Raw genomic sequence first — 22,042 nt, 5'->3', positions numbered from 1 at the left:
AAAGTTTCATCATTAGAGCCTTGGTTAATTCCAGTAATGTTACGGCAGACATTTAAAAGGATTGACTAAATAGGGAACATCGTTTATCAACGCCATGCTATCCTATACTAGGAAGTTTTCAGGACGTTTTCATACCTTCTTACTCAGCTCCTTACTCACCCGCTTACTCACCCCCTTACTAGCCTTACACAAAGCCTTACCCCCTTACACACACCCGTTCTCACTTCTTACCCCCTTACTCACCTCCTTACTCACCTCCTACCCCACCCCCTTACTCATCTCCTTACTCACCTCCTTACTCACCCCTTACCCCATTAAACACCTCCGTACTCACCCAATTACTCACCTCCTTCCTCACCTCCTTACTCACCTCCTTACATAACTCCTTACTCATCTCCTTACTCACCCCTTGCTCACCTCCTTACTCACCCCTTCACTCATCTCCTTACTCACTCCATTACTCACATCCTTCCTCACCTCCTTACTCACACCTTGCTCACCTCCTTCCTCACCTCCTTACTCACCTCCTTACACACATCCTTACTCATCTCCTAACTCACCCCTTGCCAACCCCCTTACTCACCCCTTGCTCACCTCCTTACTCACCCCTTTCCTCACGCCCTTACTCACCTTCTTACTCACCCCCTTACCCCCTTACACACACCCGTACTCACCTCTTATCCCCTTACTCACCCCATTACTCACCTCCTTCCTCACCTCTTTACTCACCTCCTTACACACCCCATTACTCACCTTCTTCCTCACCTCCTTACTCACCTCCTTACACATACCCTTACTCATCTCCTTACTCATCCCCTTACTCACCTTCTTCCTCACCTCCTTACACACCTCCTTACACACCCCATTACTCACCTCCTTCCTCACCTCTTTACTCACCTCCTTACACACCTCCTTACACACCCCATTATTCACCTTCTTCCTCACCTCCTTACTCACCTCCTTACACATACCCTTACTCATCTCCTTACTCATCTCCTTACGCAACCTATTACTCAACTCCTTCCTCGCCTCCTTCCTCACCTCCTAACTCCTTCCTTATACACCTCCTTACTCATCTCCTTACTCACCCCTTGCTCACCTCCTTACTCACCTCCTTACACACATCCTTACTCATCTCCTAACTCACCCCTTGCCAACCCCCTTACTCACCCCTTGCTCACCTCCTTACTCACCCCCTTACCCCCTTACACACACCCGTACTCACCTCTTATCCCCTTACTCACCCCATTACTCACATCCTTCCTCACCTCTTTACTCACCTCCTTACACACCTCCTTACACACCCCATTACTCACCTTCTTCATCATCTCCTTACTCACCTCCTTACACATACCCTTACTCATCTCCTTACTCATCCCCTTACTCACCTCCTTCCTCACCCCTTACTCCCTTACAAACCTCCGTACTCACCCAATTACTCATCTCCTTACTCATCTCCTTACTCACCTCCTTTACACCTCCTTACACTCACCCTTACTCATCTCCTTACTCATCTCCTTACTCACCCTATTACTCAACTCCTTCCTCGCCTCCTTCCTCACCTCCTAACTCACTTCCTTATACACCTCCTTACTCATCTCCTTACTCACCCCTTGCTCACCTCTTACTCCCCTCCTTACACAACTCCTTACCCATCTCCTTACTCACCCCTTGCTCACCTCCTTACTCACCTCCTTACTCATCTCCGTACTCACCCCATTATTCACATTCTTCCTCACCTCCTTGCTCACCTTTTTACACACCTCCTTACTCATCATCTTACTCACCCCTTGCTCACCTCCTACCTCACCTCCTTACTCACCCCTTTCCTCAGGCCCTTACTCATCTCCTTACTCACCCCTTGCTCACCTTCTTACTCACCTCCTTACTCACCCCTTACACACCTCCTTACTCATCTCCTTACTCACCTCCTTCCTCACGCCCTTACTCATCGCCTTACTCACCCCTTGCTCACCTCCTACCCCACCTCCTTACTCACCCCTTTCCTCACGCCCTTACTCATCACCTTACTCACCCCTTGCTCACCTCCTACCTCACCTCCTTACTCCCCCTTTCCTCACGCCCTTACTCATCTCCTTACTCACCCCTTGCTCACCTCCTTTCTCACCTCCTTCCTCACCCCTTACACACCTCCTTACTCATCTCCTTACTCACCCCTTGCTCACCTCCTTCCTCACCTCCTTACTCATCTCCTTACTCACCACTTTCCTCACGCCCTTACTCATCTCCTTACTCACCCCTTGCTCACCTCCTTCCTCACCCCCTTACTCACCTCCTTCCTCACCTCCTAACTCACCCCTTGCTCACCTCCTTTACTCACCTCCTTTCTCACATCCTTACTCACCCCTTTCCTAACGTCCTTACTCATCTCCTTACTGACCCCTTGCTCACCTTCTACCTCACCTCCTTACTCACCCCTTTCCTCACGCCCTTACTCATCTCCTTACTCACCCCTTACTCACCTCCTTCCTCACCTCCTTACTCACCCCTTACACACCTCCTTACTCATCTCCTTACTCACCCCTTGCTCACCTCCTTCCTCACCTCCTTTCTCACATCCTTACTCACCCCTTTCCTAACGTCCTTACTCATCTCCTTACTCACCCCTTGCTCACCTCCACACCCCTTACGAACCTCCTTCCTCACCTCCTTACTCATCTCCTTACTCACCACTTTCCTCACGCCCTTACTCATCTCCTTACTCACCCCTTGCTCACCTCCTTCCTCACCCCCTTACTCACCTCCTTCCTCACCTCCTTACTCACCCCTTGCTCACCTCCTTACTCACCCCTTTCCTCACGCCCTTACTCACCTTCTTACTCACCCCCTTACCCCCTTACACACACCCGTACTCACCTCTTATCCCCTTACTCACCCCATTACTCACCTCCTTCCTCACCTCTTTACTCACCTCCTTACACACCCCATTACTCACCTTCTTCCTCACCTCCTTACTCACCTCCTTATACATACCCTTACTCATCTCCTTACTCATCCCCTTACTCACCTTCTTCCTCACCTCCTTACACACCTCCTTACACACCCCATTACTCACATCCTTCCTCACCTCTTTACTCACCTCCTTACACACCTCCTTACACACCCCATTATTCACCTTCTTCCTCACCTCCTTACTCACCTCCTTACACATACCCTTACTCATCTCCTTACTCATCTCCTTACTCAACCTATTACTCAACTCCTTCCTCGCCTCCTTCCTCACCTCCTAACTCCTTCCTTATACACCTCCTTACTCATCTCCTTACTCACCCCTTGCTCACCTCCTTACTCACCTCCTTACACACATCCTTACTCATCTCCTAACTCACCCCTTGCCAACCCCCTTACTCACCCCTTGCTCACCTCCTTACTCACCCCCTTACCCCCTTACACACACCCGTACTCACCTCTTATCCCCTTACTCACCCCATTACTCACATCCTTCCTCACCTCTTTACTCACCTCCTTACACACCTCCTTACACACCCCATTACTCACCTTCTTCATCATCTCCTTACTCACCTCCTTACACATACCCTTACTCATCTCCTTACTCATCCCCTTACTCACCTCCTTCCTCACCCCTTACTCCCTTACAAACCTCCGTACTCACCCAATTACTCATCTCCTTACTCATCTCCTTACTCACCTCCTTTACACCTCCTTACACTCACCCTTACTCATCTCCTTACTCATCTCCTTACTCACCCTATTACTCAACTCCTTCCTCGCCTCCTTCCTCACCTCCTAACTCACTTCCTTATACACCTCCTTACTCATCTCCGTACTCACCCCATTATTCACATTCTTCCTCACCTCCTTACTCACCTTTTTACACACCTCCTTACTCATCATCTTACTCACCCCTTGCTCACCTCCTACCTCACCTCCTTACTCACCCCTTTCCTCAGGCCCTTACTCATCTCCTTACTCACCCCTTGCTCACCTTCTTACTCACCTCCTTACTCACCCCTTACACACCTCCTTACTCATCTCCTTACTCACCCCTTTCCTCACGCCCTTACTCATCTCCTTACTCACCCCTTACTCACCTCCTTCCTCACCTCCTTACTCACCCCTTACACACCTCCTTACTCATCTCCTTACTCACCCCTTGCTCACCTCCTTCCTCACCTCCTTTCTCACATCCTTACTCACCCCTTTCCTAACGTCCTTACTCATCTCCTTACTCACCCCTTGCTCACCTCCACACCCCTTACTAACCTCCTTACTCACCTCCTTACACACCTCCTTACTCATCTCCTCACTCACCTCCTTACTCACCCCCTTACTAACCTCCTTACTCACCTTCTTACACACCTCCTTACTCATCTCCTTACTCACCCCCTTACTTACCTCCTTTCCCATCCCTTTACAAACCTCCTTACTCATCTCCTTACTCACCCCTTACTCACCTCCTTCCTCACCCCCTTACTTACCTCCTTTCTCACCCCCTTACAAACCTCCTTACTCATCTCCTTACTCACCCCTTACACACCTTCTTCACCCCCTTACTAACCTCCTTACTCACCCCCTTACTAACCTCCTTACTCACCCCCTTCTAACCTCCTTACACATCTCCTTACTCATCTTCTTACTCACCCCTTGCTCACCTCCTTCCTCACCCCCTTACTTACCTCCTTACTCACCTCCTTACACATATCCTTACTCATCTCCTTACACACCTCCTTACTCACCTCCTTACACATCTCCTTACTCATCTTCTTACTCACCCCTTACACACCTCCTTATTCACCTCCTTACTCACCCCTTGCCAACCCCCTTACTTACTTCCTTTCTCACCTCCTTACACACCTCCTTACTCATCTCCTTACTCGCCCCTTACTAACCTCCTTCCTCACTCCTATACACCTCCTTACTCACCCCTTGCTCACCTCCTTACACACCTCCTTACTCACACCTTTCTCACCTCATTCCTCGCCCCCTTACTCACCCCTTGCTCACCTCCTTACACACCTCCTTACACACCCCATTACTCACCTCCTTCCTCACCTCTTTACTCACCTCCTTACACACCTCCTTACACACCCCATTATTCACCTTCTTCCTCACCTCCTTACTCACCTCCTTACACATACCCTTACTCATCTCCTTACTCATCTCCTTACGCAACCTATTACTCAACTCCTTCCTCGCCTCCTTCCTCACCTCCTAACTCCTTCCTTATACACCTCCTTACTCATCTCCTTACTCACCCCTTGCTCACCTCCTTACTCACCTCCTTACACACATCCTTACTCATCTCCTAACTCACCCCTTGCCAACCCCCTTACTCACCCCTTGCTCACCTCCTTACTCACCCCCTTACCCCCTTACACACACCCGTACTCACCTCTTATCCCCTTACTCACCCCATTACTCACATCCTTCCTCACCTCTTTACTCACCTCCTTACACACCTCCTTACACACCCCATTACTCACCTTCTTCATCATCTCCTTACTCACCTCCTTACACATACCCTTACTCATCTCCTTACTCATCCCCTTACTCACCTCCTTCCTCACCCCTTACTCCCTTACAAACCTCCGTACTCACCCAATTACTCATCTCCTTACTCATCTCCTTACTCACCTCCTTTACACCTCCTTACACTCACCCTTACTCATCTCCTTACTCATCTCCTTACTCACCCTATTACTCAACTCCTTCCTCGCCTCCTTCCTCACCTCCTAACTCACTTCCTTATACACCTCCTTACTCATCTCCTTACTCACCCCTTGCTCACCTCCTTACTCCCCTCCTTACACAACTCCTTACCCATCTCCTTACTCACCCCTTGCTCACCTCCTTACTCACCTCCTTACTCATCTCCGTACTCACCCCATTATTCACATTCTTCCTCACCTCCTTACTCACCTTTTTACACACCTCCTTACTCATCATCTTACTCACCCCTTGCTCACCTCCTACCTCACCTCCTTACTCACCCCTTTCCTCAGGCCCTTACTCATCTCCTTACTCACCCCTTGCTCACCTTCTTACTCACCTCCTTACTCACCCCTTACACACCTCCTTACTCATCTCCTTACTCACCTCCTTCCTCACGCCCTTACTCATCGCCTTACTCACCCCTTGCTCACCTCCTACCCCACCTCCTTACTCACCCCTTTCCTCACGCCCTTACTCATCACCTTACTCACCCCTTGCTCACCTCCTACCTCACCTCCTTACTCACCCCTTTCCTCACGCCCTTACTCATCTCCTTACTCACCCCTTGCTCACCTCCTTTCTCACCTCCTTCCTCACCCCTTACACACCTCCTTACTCATCTCCTTACTCACCCCTTGCTCACCTCCTTCCTCACCTCCTTCCTCACCTCCTTACTCATCTCCTTACTCACCACTTTCCTCACGCCCTTACTCATCTCCTTACTCACCCCTTGCTCACCTCCTTCCTCACCCCCTTACTCACCTCCTTCCTCACCTCCTTACTCACCCCTTGCTCACCTCCTTTACTCACCTCCTTTCTCACATCCTTACTCACCCCTTTCCTAACGTCCTTACTCATCTCCTTACTGACCCCTTGCTCACCTTCTACCTCACCTCCTTACTCACCCCTTTCCTCACGCCCTTACTCATCTCCTTACTCACCCCTTACTCACCTCCTTCCTCACCTCCTTACTCACCCCTTACACACCTCCTTACTCATCTCCTTACTCACCCCTTGCTCACCTCCTTCCTCACCTCCTTTCTCACATCCTTACTCACCCCTTTCCTAACGTCCTTACTCATCTCCTTACTCACCCCTTGCTCACCTCCACACCCCTTACTAACCTCCTTACTCACCTCCTTACACACCTCCTTACTCATCTCCTCACTCACCTCCTTACTCACCCCCTTACTAACCTCCTTACTCACCTTCTTACACACCTCCTTACTCATCTCCTTACTCACCCCCTTACTTACCTCCTTTCCCATCCCTTTACAAACCTCCTTACTCATCTCCTTACTCACCCCTTACTCACCTCCTTCCTCACCCCCTTACTTACCTCCTTTCTCACCCCCTTACAAACCTCCTTACTCATCTCCTTACTCACCCCTTACACACCTTCTTCACCCCCTTACTAACCTCCTTACTCACCCCCTTACTAACCTCCTTACTCACCCCCTTCTAACCTCCTTACACATCTCCTTACTCATCTTCTTACTCACCCCTTGCTCACCTCCTTCCTCACCCCCTTACTTACCTCCTTACTCACCTCCTTACACATATCCTTACTCATCTCCTTACACACCTCCTTACTCACCTCCTTACACATCTCCTTACTCATCTTCTTACTCACCCCTTACACACCTCCTTATTCACCTCCTTACTCACCCCTTGCCAACCCCCTTACTTACTTCCTTTCTCACCTCCTTACACACCTCCTTACTCATCTCCTTACTCGCCCCTTACTAACCTCCTTCCTCACTCCTATACACCTCCTTACTCACCCCTTGCTCACCTCCTTACACACCTCCTTACTCACACCTTTCTCACCTCATTCCTCGCCCCCTTACTCACCCCTTGCTCACCTCCTTACACACCTCCTTCCTCACCTCCTTACTCACCCCCTTACTCACCCCTTACTCACCTCCTTACTCACCCCTTACTCACCTCCTTACTCACCTTCTTACTCACCCCTTACTCTCATCCTTACTCATCTCCTTACTTACCTCCTTACACAAACCCCTTACTCACCCCCTTATTCATCTGCTTACACACATCTTAACTCACCTCCTTACACACCTCCTTCCTCACCTCCTTACTCACCCCCTTACTCACCCCTTACTCACCTCCTTACACACACCCTTACTTCCAATGTGACAATGCTCTGAACTCTCATCACGTGATACTATTCAATGCTCCAGTCGATAGACAACAGGTAAACATATTTGCCAGGCACATTTATCCTCAAAACTGGCATTACTTCACGTCAATGTGTAACGAAGCGGTGCAACACCCTTATGGTATTCTAACTGTTGACCTGAGACCTTATACTTGTGAAAAGGAACGACTACAGTCCTATATCCAGGCAATATCTTTGAAGAAACAGCAGATTACCACATCAACTCAACCTGGTTTGACCCATGACATCTGCTCTGTAAAAGTGATGTCTCAGCCAAGTAGTACTCAGATGCATGGCAACTCTCAGCCACATCACACCACTACATCAGTATGTGAGGCAAACGTTCATACAAGCATAAACTTCAATGATAATAATTTTGATGGCCTACAAGAGCTACTTGACAACAATACAAGTTCCAATGTCAAGGCTGCGGCTTGTGCCGAATCTGGAGTTCTCAAAGGCAAACGCGCAAGATCTACAACTTCAAAACAAGGCGTGGTGCCCCGAGAACAAAAGGAAGTCGTTCAGAAAAGGTGACGAGGATGGTGACGACGACAATGATGCTGCGGCTGTGCAGAAAGGAGGGGGAGCAATACCTGAACATAACCTGAGTGGAAACGAATGGCAGGAAGTCGGTCTGCATTGCGTGTGGGTCCGTGTCAATGCTATCTTTCGAGAGGGTATGAAACTTAAACGAAAACAATATCGGGAACAAGGAAAGTCTGGGGAGTGGACTGATGAGAAACTGAAAAGAACATGGGAAACATGTTTGTCAGTTCACTGCATTGTGTTCTCGAAGTAACTAGATATTTCTCAGAGGCACCATTATCTCGTTCTGTACGTGATCGATTGAGTGACACGCATCCACCACAGATCAAACCGTGATCAAAGACAAGATATAGTGTCTCTTGAAATCACTCTTGAAAGACATTCTGACCCGTGAAGATCCGGAGTAGAATAGGTCTTCAGCAACCCATTCTTGCCGTAAAGGGCGACTATTGAGTAAATCACTTCATTACATGTTCTCCAATGGCAGGAGAAGGCCATGTTGCCATAGTTTCATATAAAATCTACTACTAGTAATCTACAATGGTATTTCTCTACGAAATGATTTTAAAATTAACAATAAAATAACTTAGACAAAATAACACTATAATTTCTGAGGCGATTACTTTAATTACCCAATCTGAATCAAGTATTTACTCATGGTGGAATGTAGATTTAGTAGGTCGCTTAGATCTAGGTCAAAGTATATCTACATATACTGTTCTTCAAAACTAAAAATACATCTATTTAAATAATGAATCACCGAGGATTCATCAATTTGCAACAATCAGCTCGAAGAATGATTTCGTCGCTATGTGCTGTTTCACATGTTATTGGTTTTTAAAGGTAGTCATCTAGGCATACTAAAAGGCGTGAAGATCGAAAGTAACACGTGACCTAATTCGTTACGCTGGGATTTCCTTCCTGCCCACGTCAGCAGTACAACATCTTCATTAAACGTATCAATTAACAGAGTAAACGTTGTATACTGTTCTGCTTTTTTTACACGACCTCTCGACGTCTACTGTTAACGCTTAGCACTCTATAACTGCATCTTGGCAGATGTCGTTGTACTTCATCACGGCAGTCACAACTCGCATGGTAAGCATGGACTTACCACAGCCGTAGTAAAAAGATTACTTTTTATTATATACATATGAATGAAATACTGGAATTTATCAGTGACGATAGATCAAGTTATCAGTCACTAGTGACTGATATAAAAAAAGTTATATCAGTCACTAGTGACTGATATAAACAAGGTGCCGGAACTACTTTCTCCTGAATCAAAACATTACGTTTACGTCAGATGCCGACTGTCTCAACCGCAGGTGCATAACTTCTCTTCAACTGACCACAGGACCCTTTTGACGAGTCTGATGTCTGGAAATAACATCTATGGCAATGTTAATATCACTCTTGCCCCGGACATGCTTCGCCAGACATTAGGCACAACTGGCGACAGCGAGACGTACCGCCGAGGCGAGAAGCGCCCGCTTGAATTTTCCGAGAATTGAACTCTCCTAATTTAATTCATGACAGCAAGCAACAATGTTTCAGTTAAAATGTTCGGGGTTCTATAAATGTGTTTATGTCACCTTTCATACTTATCTGTGAGAAAATTTGATCAAATTTGGCGGATTTTGTAAGCCTGGAGAGCGCTCAGCTGATCGTTCGACATGGTCACAGTACTAACTGTTTATGTATTCCTACGCAAATGAAATAATCGCTGTTTGAAAATGATTTCTGTTTTCATTTTAAACAGGAATGTTTAATTATGACAAACAAAAATGTGCACGGAACTTAATACTCGATATGAAATAATATATTTCGTATAACATATATTAACAGGGCTAGTTATATTCACGAACTATATTCTTTTCGCAAACCCCCTTTATACGGCGGTGGTTAAGGGGCGACAGGGAGAACTTAGTAATTTATCAGACACTGTTTTCGAAAAAATATATAAATTGCAAGTAATAAAAATAAAACATGTATATAATAAATAGAAAATTCAATGTGTTTTCTCAAATACCACTTTTATCTCATCTCGTGAAGTGGGGAGAGTCTAATATTTTCACGAGTGACGCAGTTTTGAAAGGGAAACCTTGGAGGAACAGTAGCAGGAGAATGTTCGATTTAGTTTAGTAACTCAAAATACGGTAGAAGGAATGTTTTGTTTGTTTGATGTTTAACGCTGCACTTGACAGTATTCCAGCTATATGACGGGTTTATGGCGAGTGACGCAGTCACGAGTGAAAATATTAGACTCTCCCCACTTCACTCGATGAGATAAAAATGGTATTTGAGAAAACACATTAAATATCCTCTATGTAGAAGACCGCCTACGTGGTCTCGTGTTAGAGCATCCGACCGGTGAGCGGAAGACCCGGGGTTCGATCCCCAGCCGTGTCATACCGAAAGACGTTAAACGATGGTACTTGTTGTTACCCTGCCTAGCGCTCAGCATTAAGGGTCAGAAACAAGGACCGGTCGGCTCGGAGTCAGTATACTGTGTCTGAGTTGGGCATTTGTGTTAAACTGCGGCAGGGTATCTCATTGGGCTAGCAATATAAAATCGACATTAGTCCGGTCTTGTAAAAGCAGCCACACACACACGTGCATGGGCGTCGCTATATAAGTGTTATTATCTTGGACGCGATGTTAAACCCCATTTCACCTCAATTCACTTCACTTTGTAGAAAGGAAACCAGATGAACTAAATCTAGGAGGATATTTTACACCGAGGTTACAGTTTCCCTCTACACCGCCGTAGACGACCGAACTGCAAGGTAGGTGTAGGTTTGCTGGGAAACTCGGAGATGAGTATGTCATACCCCCGAAGGCCGTGTATTGATTTCTGTATTTCTTGGGTCAGGGAGTACCTTCTTAACAGTCTCGTATGGTACACGTGCTGCTTTCTATCAGGAATTCCCTGTTTTGTGATTTCAAAGTTTCAATTATTTCGTGTGCTCACTTTCGTTATTAAACTGGGTCATTCTAGCGCGCTATTCACTGTTCAGAATAAAACTCGCCATCCGAGTGTTCATGGAACTGTATATATATGTGCATGAAATGCTTGTTAATGAAAAATTAACACACTGCTGTAATAAGACTGTAATTAACCTGATTGTGTTCTGTATTTGTTCTTGGTTGCCAACCGGGAAGTTAGATATTTATACCCTACTTTCGTTATGATAATGATATCGTGTTCTGGCGTTCTCAGTTCTCCCTTTAGCAAGCCAGACTAGTCAAGATCCTTTTAAAATTTCCCAAGATATGTTTGATTGAAAAGTCTTTTAACGAATCGGAGCTGTTATCGTTGACGTGGTGTATGCATGGAGTAAACACAGTTCATGCCACACTTGGACTTTGGACACTTGGCCTTGTCGCCTTAGCCGATGAATGTTTAACACAATCTATATCTCCATGTAGAGAGTTTGGTAGTATCTGGACATCGGCAGTAATTGGACACTCATCAAACATTTGTTTGTAGCTGAAAAGGCAAACTGCCAATACACAAAATTAACACGCATGCATAATCCCCTTCCTGCAAACTCCATTTCTGCTGGAGGAAACTCTCAAAACAAACGGTTCAGTATCAGCTTTCCTACTGCCACGCCATCATACTTCATCACTGGTTAAATACAACCAAAAGTTCTATAGTAACGTTATATATTTTTTTAATAACTGAGCATTCCACACCACCCCTCAAAAATAATTAAATAACATGAAATGAAATCTATATATTTGCACATATGGTGACAAATAATTTTTTTTAGATGTCTACATACAACCTATTCATATATCAAAGTAGATTTTCGTTTTTTTTAATGTAAATAGGTGTAATTATGTGGATTTTTTTCTTATATCTCTAAAAGGAGTTCTATTTATTTAAATATATTTGTATATTTTACAATAATAATCAAAAAGCGGTAGTTGCAGCGAAAAGTATCAAACCAAAAGTGCCAAAGGAATATCACAAAGGCCTTCCCTCAATTATGTGTTTTTGTCTGTTTGTTGTTTAACGCCGCACTCAGCAATATTACAGCTATATCGTGGCGGTCTGTAAATAATCGACTCTGGACCAGACAATCCAATGATTGATATCACGAGCATCGATCTACGAAATTGGGATACGATGACATGCATCAAACTAAGTCAGCGAGCCTGACCACCTGATCCTGTTAGTCGCCTTTTACGGCAAGCATGGGTTGCTGAAGACCTATTCTACCCCGGATCTTCACGGGTCTCAATTATATCCGAAGAGGATAAACTATGTCAATTGGTCATACAAGTCCGACATTATAGTGTTAGTCATGTGTCATTTACGTAAATACACATGTACTAGTATCCACAATGCATAGATTACTATCATAAAGTTGCATCTTACATTGATATAAGCTGCCTAAACAGGATTATATTGTAGCATATGTATGTTGTGTCCGAGATATAGCTGGAACACTACTCGTTATTGTAAACTTAAGTACTTGTATATTTTCATTCTTTCAATCGGTATCATATTTTTTACGTGAGACCACTTCCTCTCATGGCCTTGCAGATTTTTAACCCGACTCAGAATGCTAGAGTTAGCGGATACACACAGACATGGTGTAGACGCGGATGAGCGTCCACCACCAAATTAGTTCCAGATATTGCTGGTGCTTTCGTCGGTCGGGTACCAAAGCAGTTGGCCAAGTTTTTTTACCAGTGTTTTGGGACAACAAACTAATAACTGCATTTTATACCCAACTAGAGTCGGTGGTCCTAAGCTGGACTGGTTTTATTGTGTTTGCATACTGTTCAAGAACGTGTTGAGAGCAGAGTTGTGGGGATAGTCTGTGGTGTAAGTTCTACGTTTCTCATATAAAAATAGATTTACGGCTTGCTGTGAGTGACATCAGACAATCTATTTTAGAAATCGTTCACATTTATTGTGTGCCTTATCTGTTCGATCGATTTACCTGAAAAAGAATATGAAAAAACTGTGTTGTGTCGATCGTGTCCGGATACAGGTCGATCGTGTCCGAGTACAGCCGTCCGTGTCCGGGTACTACCGACCGTGTCCGGGTACAGCCGACCGTCTCCGGCTACTACCGACCGTGTCCGGGGACAGCCGACCGTGTCCGGGTACAGCTGACCGTGCCCGGGTACAGCTGACGGTGTCCGGGTACAGCCGACCGGTTCGGGGTACAGCCGACCGTGTCCGGGCACTACCGACCGTGTCCGGGTACTGCAAGGTAGGTGTAGGTTTGCTGGGAAACTCGGAGATGAGTATGTCATACCCCCGAAGGCCGTGTATTGATTTCTGTATTTCTTGGGTCAGGGAGTACCTTCTTAACAGTCTCGTATGGTACACGTGCTGCTTTCTATCAGGAATTCCCTGTTTTGTGATTTCAAAGTTTCAATTATTTCGTGTGCTCACTTTCGTTATTAAACTGGGTCATTCTAGCGCGCTATTCACTGTTCAGAATAAAACTCGCCATCCGAGTGTTCATGGAACTGTATATATATGTGCATGAAATGCTTGTTAATGAAAAATTAACACACTGCTGTAATAAGACTGTAATTAACCTGATTGTGTTCTGTATTTGTTCTTGGTTGCCAACCGGGAAGTTAGATATTTATACCCTACTTTCGTTATGATAATGATATCGTGTTCTGGCGTTCTCAGTTCTCCCTTTAGCAAGCCAGACTAGTCAAGATCCTTTTAAAATTTCCCAAGATATGTTTGATTGAAAAGTCTTTTAACGAATCGGAGCTGTTATCGTTGACGTGGTGTATGCATGGAGTAAACACAGTTCATGCCACACTTGGACTTTGGACACTTGGCCTTGTCGCCTTAGCCGATGAATGTTTAACACAATCTATATCTCCATGTAGAGAGTTTGGTAGTATCTGGACATCGGCAGTAATTGGACACTCATCAAACATTTGTTTGTAGCTGAAAAGGCAAACTGCCAATACACAAAATTAACACGCATGCATAATCCCCTTCCTGCAAACTCCATTTCTGCTGGAGGAAACTCTCAAAACAAACGGTTCAGTATCAGCTTTCCTACTGCCACGCCATCATACTTCATCACTGGTTAAATACAACCAAAAGTTCTATAGTAACGTTATATATTTTTTTAATAACTGAGCATTCCACACCACCCCTCAAAAATAATTAAATAACATGAAATGAAATCTATATATTTGCACATATGGTGACAAATAATTTTTTTTAGATGTCTACATACAACCTATTCATATATCAAAGTAGATTTTCGTTTTTTTTAATGTAAATAGGTGTAATTATGTGGATTTTTTTCTTATATCTCTAAAAGGAGTTCTATTTATTTAAATATATTTGTATATTTTACAATAATAATCAAAAAGCGGTAGTTGCAGCGAAAAGTATCAAACCAAAAGTGCCAAAGGAATATCACAAAGGCCTTCCCTCAATTATGTGTTTTTGTCTGTTTGTTGTTTAACGCCGCACTCAGCAATATTACAGCTATATCGTGGCGGTCTGTAAATAATCGACTCTGGACCAGACAATCCAATGATTGATATCACGAGCATCGATCTACGAAATTGGGATACGATGACATGCATCAAACTAAGTCAGCGAGCCTGACCACCTGATCCTGTTAGTCGCCTTTTACGGCAAGCATGGGTTGCTGAAGACCTATTCTACCCCGGATCTTCACGGGTCTCAATTATATCCGAAGAGGATAAACTATGTCAATTGGTCATACAAGTCCGACATTATAGTGTTAGTCATGTGTCATTTACGTAAATACACATGTACTAGTATCCACAATGCATAGATTACTATCATAAAGTTGCATCTTACATTGATATAAGCTGCCTAAACAGGATTATATTGTAGCATATGTATGTTGTGTCCGAGATATAGCTGGAACACTACTCGTTATTGTAAACTTAAGTACTTGTATATTTTCATTCTTTCAATCGGTATCATATTTTTTACGTGAGACCACTTCCTCTCATGGCCTTGCAGATTTTTAACCCGACTCAGAATGCTAGAGTTAGCGGATACACACAGACATGGTGTAGACGCGGATGAGCGTCCACCACCAAATTAGTTCCAGATATTGCTGGTGCTTTCGTCGGTCGGGTACCAAAGCAGTTGGCCAAGTTTTTTTACCAGTGTTTTGGGACAACAAACTAATAACTGCATTTTATACCCAACTAGAGTCGGTGGTCCTAAGCTGGACTGGTTTTATTGTGTTTGCATACTGTTCAAGAACGTGTTGAGAGCAGAGTTGTGGGGATAGTCTGTGGTGTAAGTTCTACGTTTCTCATATAAAAATAGATTTACGGCTTGCTGTGAGTGACATCAGACAATCTATTTTAGAAATCGTTCACATTTATTGTGTGCCTTATCTGTTCGATCGATTTACCTGAAAAAGAATATGAAAAAACTGTGTTGTGTCGATCGTGTCCGGATACAGGTCGATCGTGTCCGAGTACAGCCGTCCGTGTCCGGGTACTACCGACCGTGTCCGGGTACAGCCGACCGTCTCCGGCTACTACCGACCGTGTCCGGGGACAGCCGACCGTGTCCGGGTACAGCTGACCGTGCCCGGGTACAGCTGACGGTGTCCGGGTACAGCCGACCGGTTCGGGGTACAGCCGACCGTGTCCGGGCACTACCGACCGTGTCCGGGTACTGCCGACCGTGCCCGGGTACAGCTGACGGTGTCCGGGTACTGCCGACCGGATTCGGGTACAGCCGACCGTGTCCGGGCACTACCGACCGTGCCCGGGTACAGCCGACCGGGTCCGGGCACTACCGACCGTGTCCGGGTACAGTCGACCGGGTCCGGGTACTGCCGACCGGGTCCGGGTACTACCGAAGCTGTCGTCAAGATAGTGGTATCCAGGTCCAGCCTGAACAAGACGTTCTCTGCCTGTTGGTCAATTCTGAAACCAGCAGCAAGTGGTATCTCCCTTGGTATCAGCGATTTCCCAATCAGTTCTGACAATAAGTTAGTGAGCAAAGATTGTTACTTGCCCGGAACCCAATGGTGATTCCGGGATGCAGTAAGGTGACAAAGTGGATTGGGTGGTCAGACTAAGTGTCTGGGTTGACTGCATGGCATCGTGTCCAGACGACGTAGGGCATTGCTCATACGGGTCTCCTGATTACAGTTCGAATATTTTGCCGACTGACGTTGAAAAAGAAATAACAAAAGCATGTTTCTGCTATTTTCTTGCTATTTTCGATACTGACGCGGAACCAATAAGCATGCAGATAATACAATAATACAATGTCATGGCAGGAGGCATTATATACGTTTTGTGTGTTCACTTTAATCAAATATATGAAACAGTTTATGATTAGTAGAGTTATTTATCTGTATTTATAATTTTCAAAAGCAAAGAAGCGAAACTCAGAAACTTACGGTATCAGGACAAATCTGGGATTGTAGGTGGATGGGATATAGTCATATGTTGCTGTCGCTGGCGTTAAAAAACAAAGCACAAACGTGTTTGAAATCTGAGTGTTTGAAAAGGAGTGCTTTCAATTAATATTTTCTTACTTTTTTTGGATACCGCTAGGAAACCAATAACAATGCAGGATTTTCCAATGTCATGGTGGTATATATTCCTTTCGTGTGTTCACTTTAGCCAATTAACTCCAACAGTTATACTGACAGCGCGTATTGTTATTAGGTTTATTTATTTATCTGTACACAAAAGGATAATCATACAAATGTTTATTTGAGCCAAACAAGGCTAAGAAACAGTATAAGTAATATATTGTGATCTGAGCAATCAGTAAGTGAGTGAGTTCGGATTAACGCCCCTTTGAACTATATTTCAGTTGTTTCACGAAATATCAGTTTGATATGGGAGAAAAGCCTGTATGTTTTAGACGTTTACCACTTTGACTAAATCCACGATCACGGGTGTGTTGCGGGAATACCGAGGAACAAAATTAGGGCCATTCTGGGATTCCTACGATCGTAGGTACTGCAAAGACTAATGGATGCAATTCTGCACGACGAATTGCAGCGCCTAACACGACCAGCCACCCGTTTTCCCTTTAACAATCAAGTTTGAATTGTGGATATCATCATACCTAGTCGACTTTAGATTGGGTAATCATGATTCTCATTTTCTCCATAGGAAACCTATTTCCTACATGTCAAAACATCGAAGGTTTTTCATTTACGATTGTTTTCATAATTAACCGATTGACTCGGTCAATGAACTGGTCGGTATTTTCAGGATTGAAATGTCCATAGTTTATTTTGAGATAGCCATGTGTTATGCACGGGGTGTAGTGATGAGGAATTCAATGCTTCTTGTCCTCTTTCAGATGGCGACCTCTCAGAAACTCACTGAACATTACTTAACATGTGTCATATGCTCTGATGTCTTCACTAATCCCTGTACACTTGTTTGTAACCACACCTTCTGTCGGAAATGTGTCGTCAACTACACCAAGACCAGACCAGAAGCCATCAGTGCCAAGTCCCTCCTCTGTCCATTCTGCAACAAGATGACGAAAGTGTCTGCCCCTGAGAGACCAGTGGAGGAGTGGGCGGATGACGTCAAACCTAGCTTTGTCATCCAGGGACTCTTGGACTCATTCGGTCCAGGATCTAAAGGTAGACACGTGTAAGATACTTGCGTATCATATGATCGTATGATACTATTTCACATATGTCATACAGTTTCTGTAGGCGCTTTATTTGACAACACAACCAAACATATTTACTAAATAGCACCCAAGAAATATGAGTTGTTAGCAGCTAAGATATTATCTATATCTAGTTACTTTGTACAATCAGTCATTGGTACATCAATGTTTTGTATGTTAAACACTAATAACGTATAACGTATAACCTCATCTTTCAGATACAACCAACTGCAGCTATTGTATTCAAGAAGGGGAGACAACTCCTGCCTCTGTTTGGTGCTATGTGTGTGATGATGCACTGTGTGGAAGATGCGTCAGAGTTCACAATCGCATCCCATCTTCTCGTCATCATGACGTCACTGTCCTTTCTCGGGAGGTCAAGGTCAAACGAAGACGAACGGTCATGTGTAAAGAACACACGGATGAAAGCATCAAGTTGTTGTGTAAAGATTGCAAGAAAGCACTTTGTCAAACCTGTTGTACAATCTACCACAGGAAATGTGAGTCTGTTGTCAGCTTAGGAGTGGAGATACGGGCAATGAAAGCAGTACTCACCAGGGCGACGGGCAATCTGTCACGGAGAAAAGACGAAATCAGCAAAGAGATTGAGACAAAGAAGTCAAATCTGGAGGATGAAACTTGTCGATTTAAACAAATGGAATCAGATATTAACTCTGCAACGGTCAAAGTTATAGAACGGATTAAACTCCGAGAAAAGGATATTCTTTGTCAACTGAAAGAGATGTCAGACAAACACATCGGACAACTGAAAGCAGACATTAGGTCAGGTGAGATGTCAGTACAGATGTACCAACAACAGGCTGAGCTGATAGACCAGACCCTACAATCCGAGTGTGACATGGATGTGTATGAGGTGTATCAGGGATGTGAGGCGGGTGATGCAGACCCAGATCTGAAGAAGAGAGGAAGAATAGCCAGGGTCACATTCAGACAGGACACGGACAAGCTGAGTAAATCTCTGGACGATCTACAGCTGGGTGAGATAGACGTCATGTATGAGAGTGAGCTGGACCTGACGGCTACTCCTGTCTTACAGGACACCATAAACGTCAAAGTAGCAGGCGACGAATCTGACGTAATGCCACGTGATGTGACAGAGATGGTTGTTAATGGTATTGACACGGTTGTAGTCACAGATCCATTTAACAGCAGTGTAAAGTCCTTCTACACCAGGAACAATCAACAAGGTCACAGTAAGCTCCTGCTTCGTGGAACTCCCTGGGGTATTACGAAGTTGACACACAACCGGGTGGCCGTCACTGTCCTGAACATCTATCAGATTGTAACAGTAGAAGTCAACCCTGACCTGGTGCTGCTGTCAACCATCACAACCAGCAAACAGTACATGGGCATAACGTCCCTGACACCATCAACACTAGCAGCTAGTTCCCGGTCTCCTCCCTGTGTTGATATCCTGGATATGACGGGAAACATGCTGAGGTCAATCAGTCCACTCCACAACAGTAACAACATCTTACGATATCCCTACTACCTCTGTACCACGAGGACAGGAAACATCCTGGTGTCTGACTTGGGAACCAAGTGTGTCGTGTGTCTGACCCCCGAGGGAGATGTGGTGTTCAACTACAGCCCTACAGGAGACACAGCACTGAAGTATCCCCATGGTATCACAAGAACCAGCACATGTGACATCCTGGTGACAGACTACTCTCTACACAGTGTCATCAATCTGACGGAGTCAGGACAGTTTGTAAAACATCTACTGACATCCCAAGACGGTATTCAGTACCCACGTGGAATATATGTTAATGTGAGAGGGCGGGTGTATGTTTGTCTTGACAAGGGTGTCACACAGACCTTCTTGTGCAGGAACTGAACATGGGATGTAAGGATCCACGAACCTCTGTCAACGTGCTTCCAGAACACTGATGAGCTGCTGCAACTACAAGTCAGCAAGGATGGTGTGTGTGTGTGTGTGCGCGCGCGCGCGCCTGCGTGCGTGCGTGCGTCCGTGTATGTATGTATGTATGTATGTATGTATGTATGTATGTATGTATGTATGTATGTATATATTTATATATGTGTGTGTGCATATATATATATGTGTGTGTGTATATGTGTATATATATGTGTGTGTATGTGTGTATATATATATGTGTGTGTGCGTGTGTTTGTATATATATATATATATATATATATATATATATATACAAAAATGAGGTAAATGTTCACTCGTAATATATAATAAAATCATGTATACTGAGGTATTTGGTGAAGTATCCAAGGCAGAAGTTTCAATGGTTGAGGGGAATACACCATATGGGTTCTGATGAATTTATATATATTTGTGTGTGTGTGTGTGTGTGTGTGTGTGTGTGTGCGGTGGACTTGTAAATATAAAACGTGATCGCCTGAGAATAATCAGCCTCAAGTATCTGCCGAAACAGATTCCTCTGTGCATAAATAACTCAAAATCCACACTTATCTATGGAGGCATACAGTTTTATACATGAATAAGTAACAGTACTTAACATTCTTTAGATACGTGTACTTCAAAAACGCGTGGATATGTTTTCTCCTATAAGCAAAGACAAGTCACAATGTTTCTATATCCGCGTACTACTCTCGTACACGTCTCAGCCGGCAGATTGAAGACAGCTTCTCTTGTGTTTTGAATTTAATTCAACTATTGTTTATTCCGTTTTTGTTAATAGCCGATGACGTCACAACGAACTAAAGTGATAGGGTGATTATAAGACCTGGGTTCGATTCACCAAATGGTCGGAATGTGTAAAGCCATTTCATCGTTCCATGTCATGTATTACTATGATAGTACTAGCAGCAGTGGAAATATTTGCTCACTCGAAAATAATCGCTCCATAATCATATTTTGAATGACACTGTACATTTTGCTTGTTCCTATAAAGATATGTTTCTTTTTAAAGAAGTAGTTCTAATTTAACAGTCAAAACGACCCGTCTTCATTCATTAATGCGCTACTAACCGTGACGTCACTGCTTTGTGTGTTCGCAAGGTCTCCCACGTGGTACCTATCAGTCAATAACAAGGCTGAACCAAATGTGACTAGCGCTGCAGAGAAGCCCTTCTGTACGCTGTTGATTAGTTGCATATGCGCTGCGTCACCTTTTTCATTGGTGCAGCTCCATTCTTGTGCATTAACCCATGTTTGTTTCTCTGTTATTATTTTCCCGATAAACTAACGAGAAATGTAACGTTTGACACAACACACTAGTGCGTTGGGATTCAAATATTAAATAATACACGTAACACCGATCTACATTAACGGGTCTAAAAAGCACTGATGTAATCGGTTCCTATCATCAGTGTCAAATAAAGCCAATTGTCGGATTAACGAGACTTGACTGTGCATGAAAACATGGGTTTATTTCTTAAATAATACTATTGCTTTTAGTAATCTTATGTAATAAACTTACAAATCAAATGCCCTCAAGACTTGACGGAGCTGATATTTCTGAATGATGTTGGTCTGTTGTTTTACCCAAGCTGACATATACCTTGGTGTTCTGTTTGAGTGGTGCTGGACCATACAACCCAAGCTGCCATATACCTTGGTGTTCTGTTTGAGTGGTGCTGGACCATACAACCCAAGCTGCCATATACCTTGGTGTTCTGTTTGAGTGGTGCTGGACCATACAACCCAAGCTGCCATATACCTTGGTGTTCTGTTTGAGTGGTGCTGGACCATACAACCCAAGCTGCCATATACCTTGGTGTTATGAGTGGTGCTGGACCATACAACCCGAGCTGCCGTATACCTTGGTGTTCTGTTTGAGTGGTGCTTGACCATACAACCGAAGCTGCCATATACCTTCGTGTTCTTAGTGGTGCTGGACCATACAACCCAAGCTGCCATGTACCTTGGTGTTCTGTTTGAGTGGTGCTGGACCATACAACCCTAGCTGCCATATACCTTCGTGTTCTGTTTGAGTGGTGCTGGA

The 22,042-nt window shown here is 44.5% G+C and overlaps 1 protein-coding gene across 1 annotated transcript; it reads left to right on the top strand.

Annotated features, from left to right (window-relative positions):
- Positions 1-11,186: 11,186 nt before the first annotated feature.
- LOC124148877 (tripartite motif-containing protein 2-like) lies at positions 11,187-20,061 on the top strand. The gene is made up of 3 exons (XM_046520166.2): positions 11,187-11,211; positions 17,757-18,048; positions 18,299-20,061. Exons 2-3 carry the CDS (start codon positions 17,757-17,759, stop codon positions 19,936-19,938), a joined length of 1,932 nt encoding a protein of 643 aa, XP_046376122.2. The 5' UTR covers positions 11,187-11,211; the 3' UTR covers positions 19,939-20,061.
- The last annotated feature ends 1,981 nt before the right edge of the window (positions 20,062-22,042 follow it).

This window comes from Haliotis rufescens, unplaced genomic scaffold (assembly GCF_023055435.1).
Source record: "Haliotis rufescens isolate VD_foot unplaced genomic scaffold, xgHalRufe1.0.p SCAF_17, whole genome shotgun sequence".
In the NCBI taxonomy this organism is placed as follows: Eukaryota; Metazoa; Mollusca; class Gastropoda; order Lepetellida; family Haliotidae; genus Haliotis; species Haliotis rufescens.
This window is presented reverse-complemented; position numbering and strand designations above follow the sequence as displayed.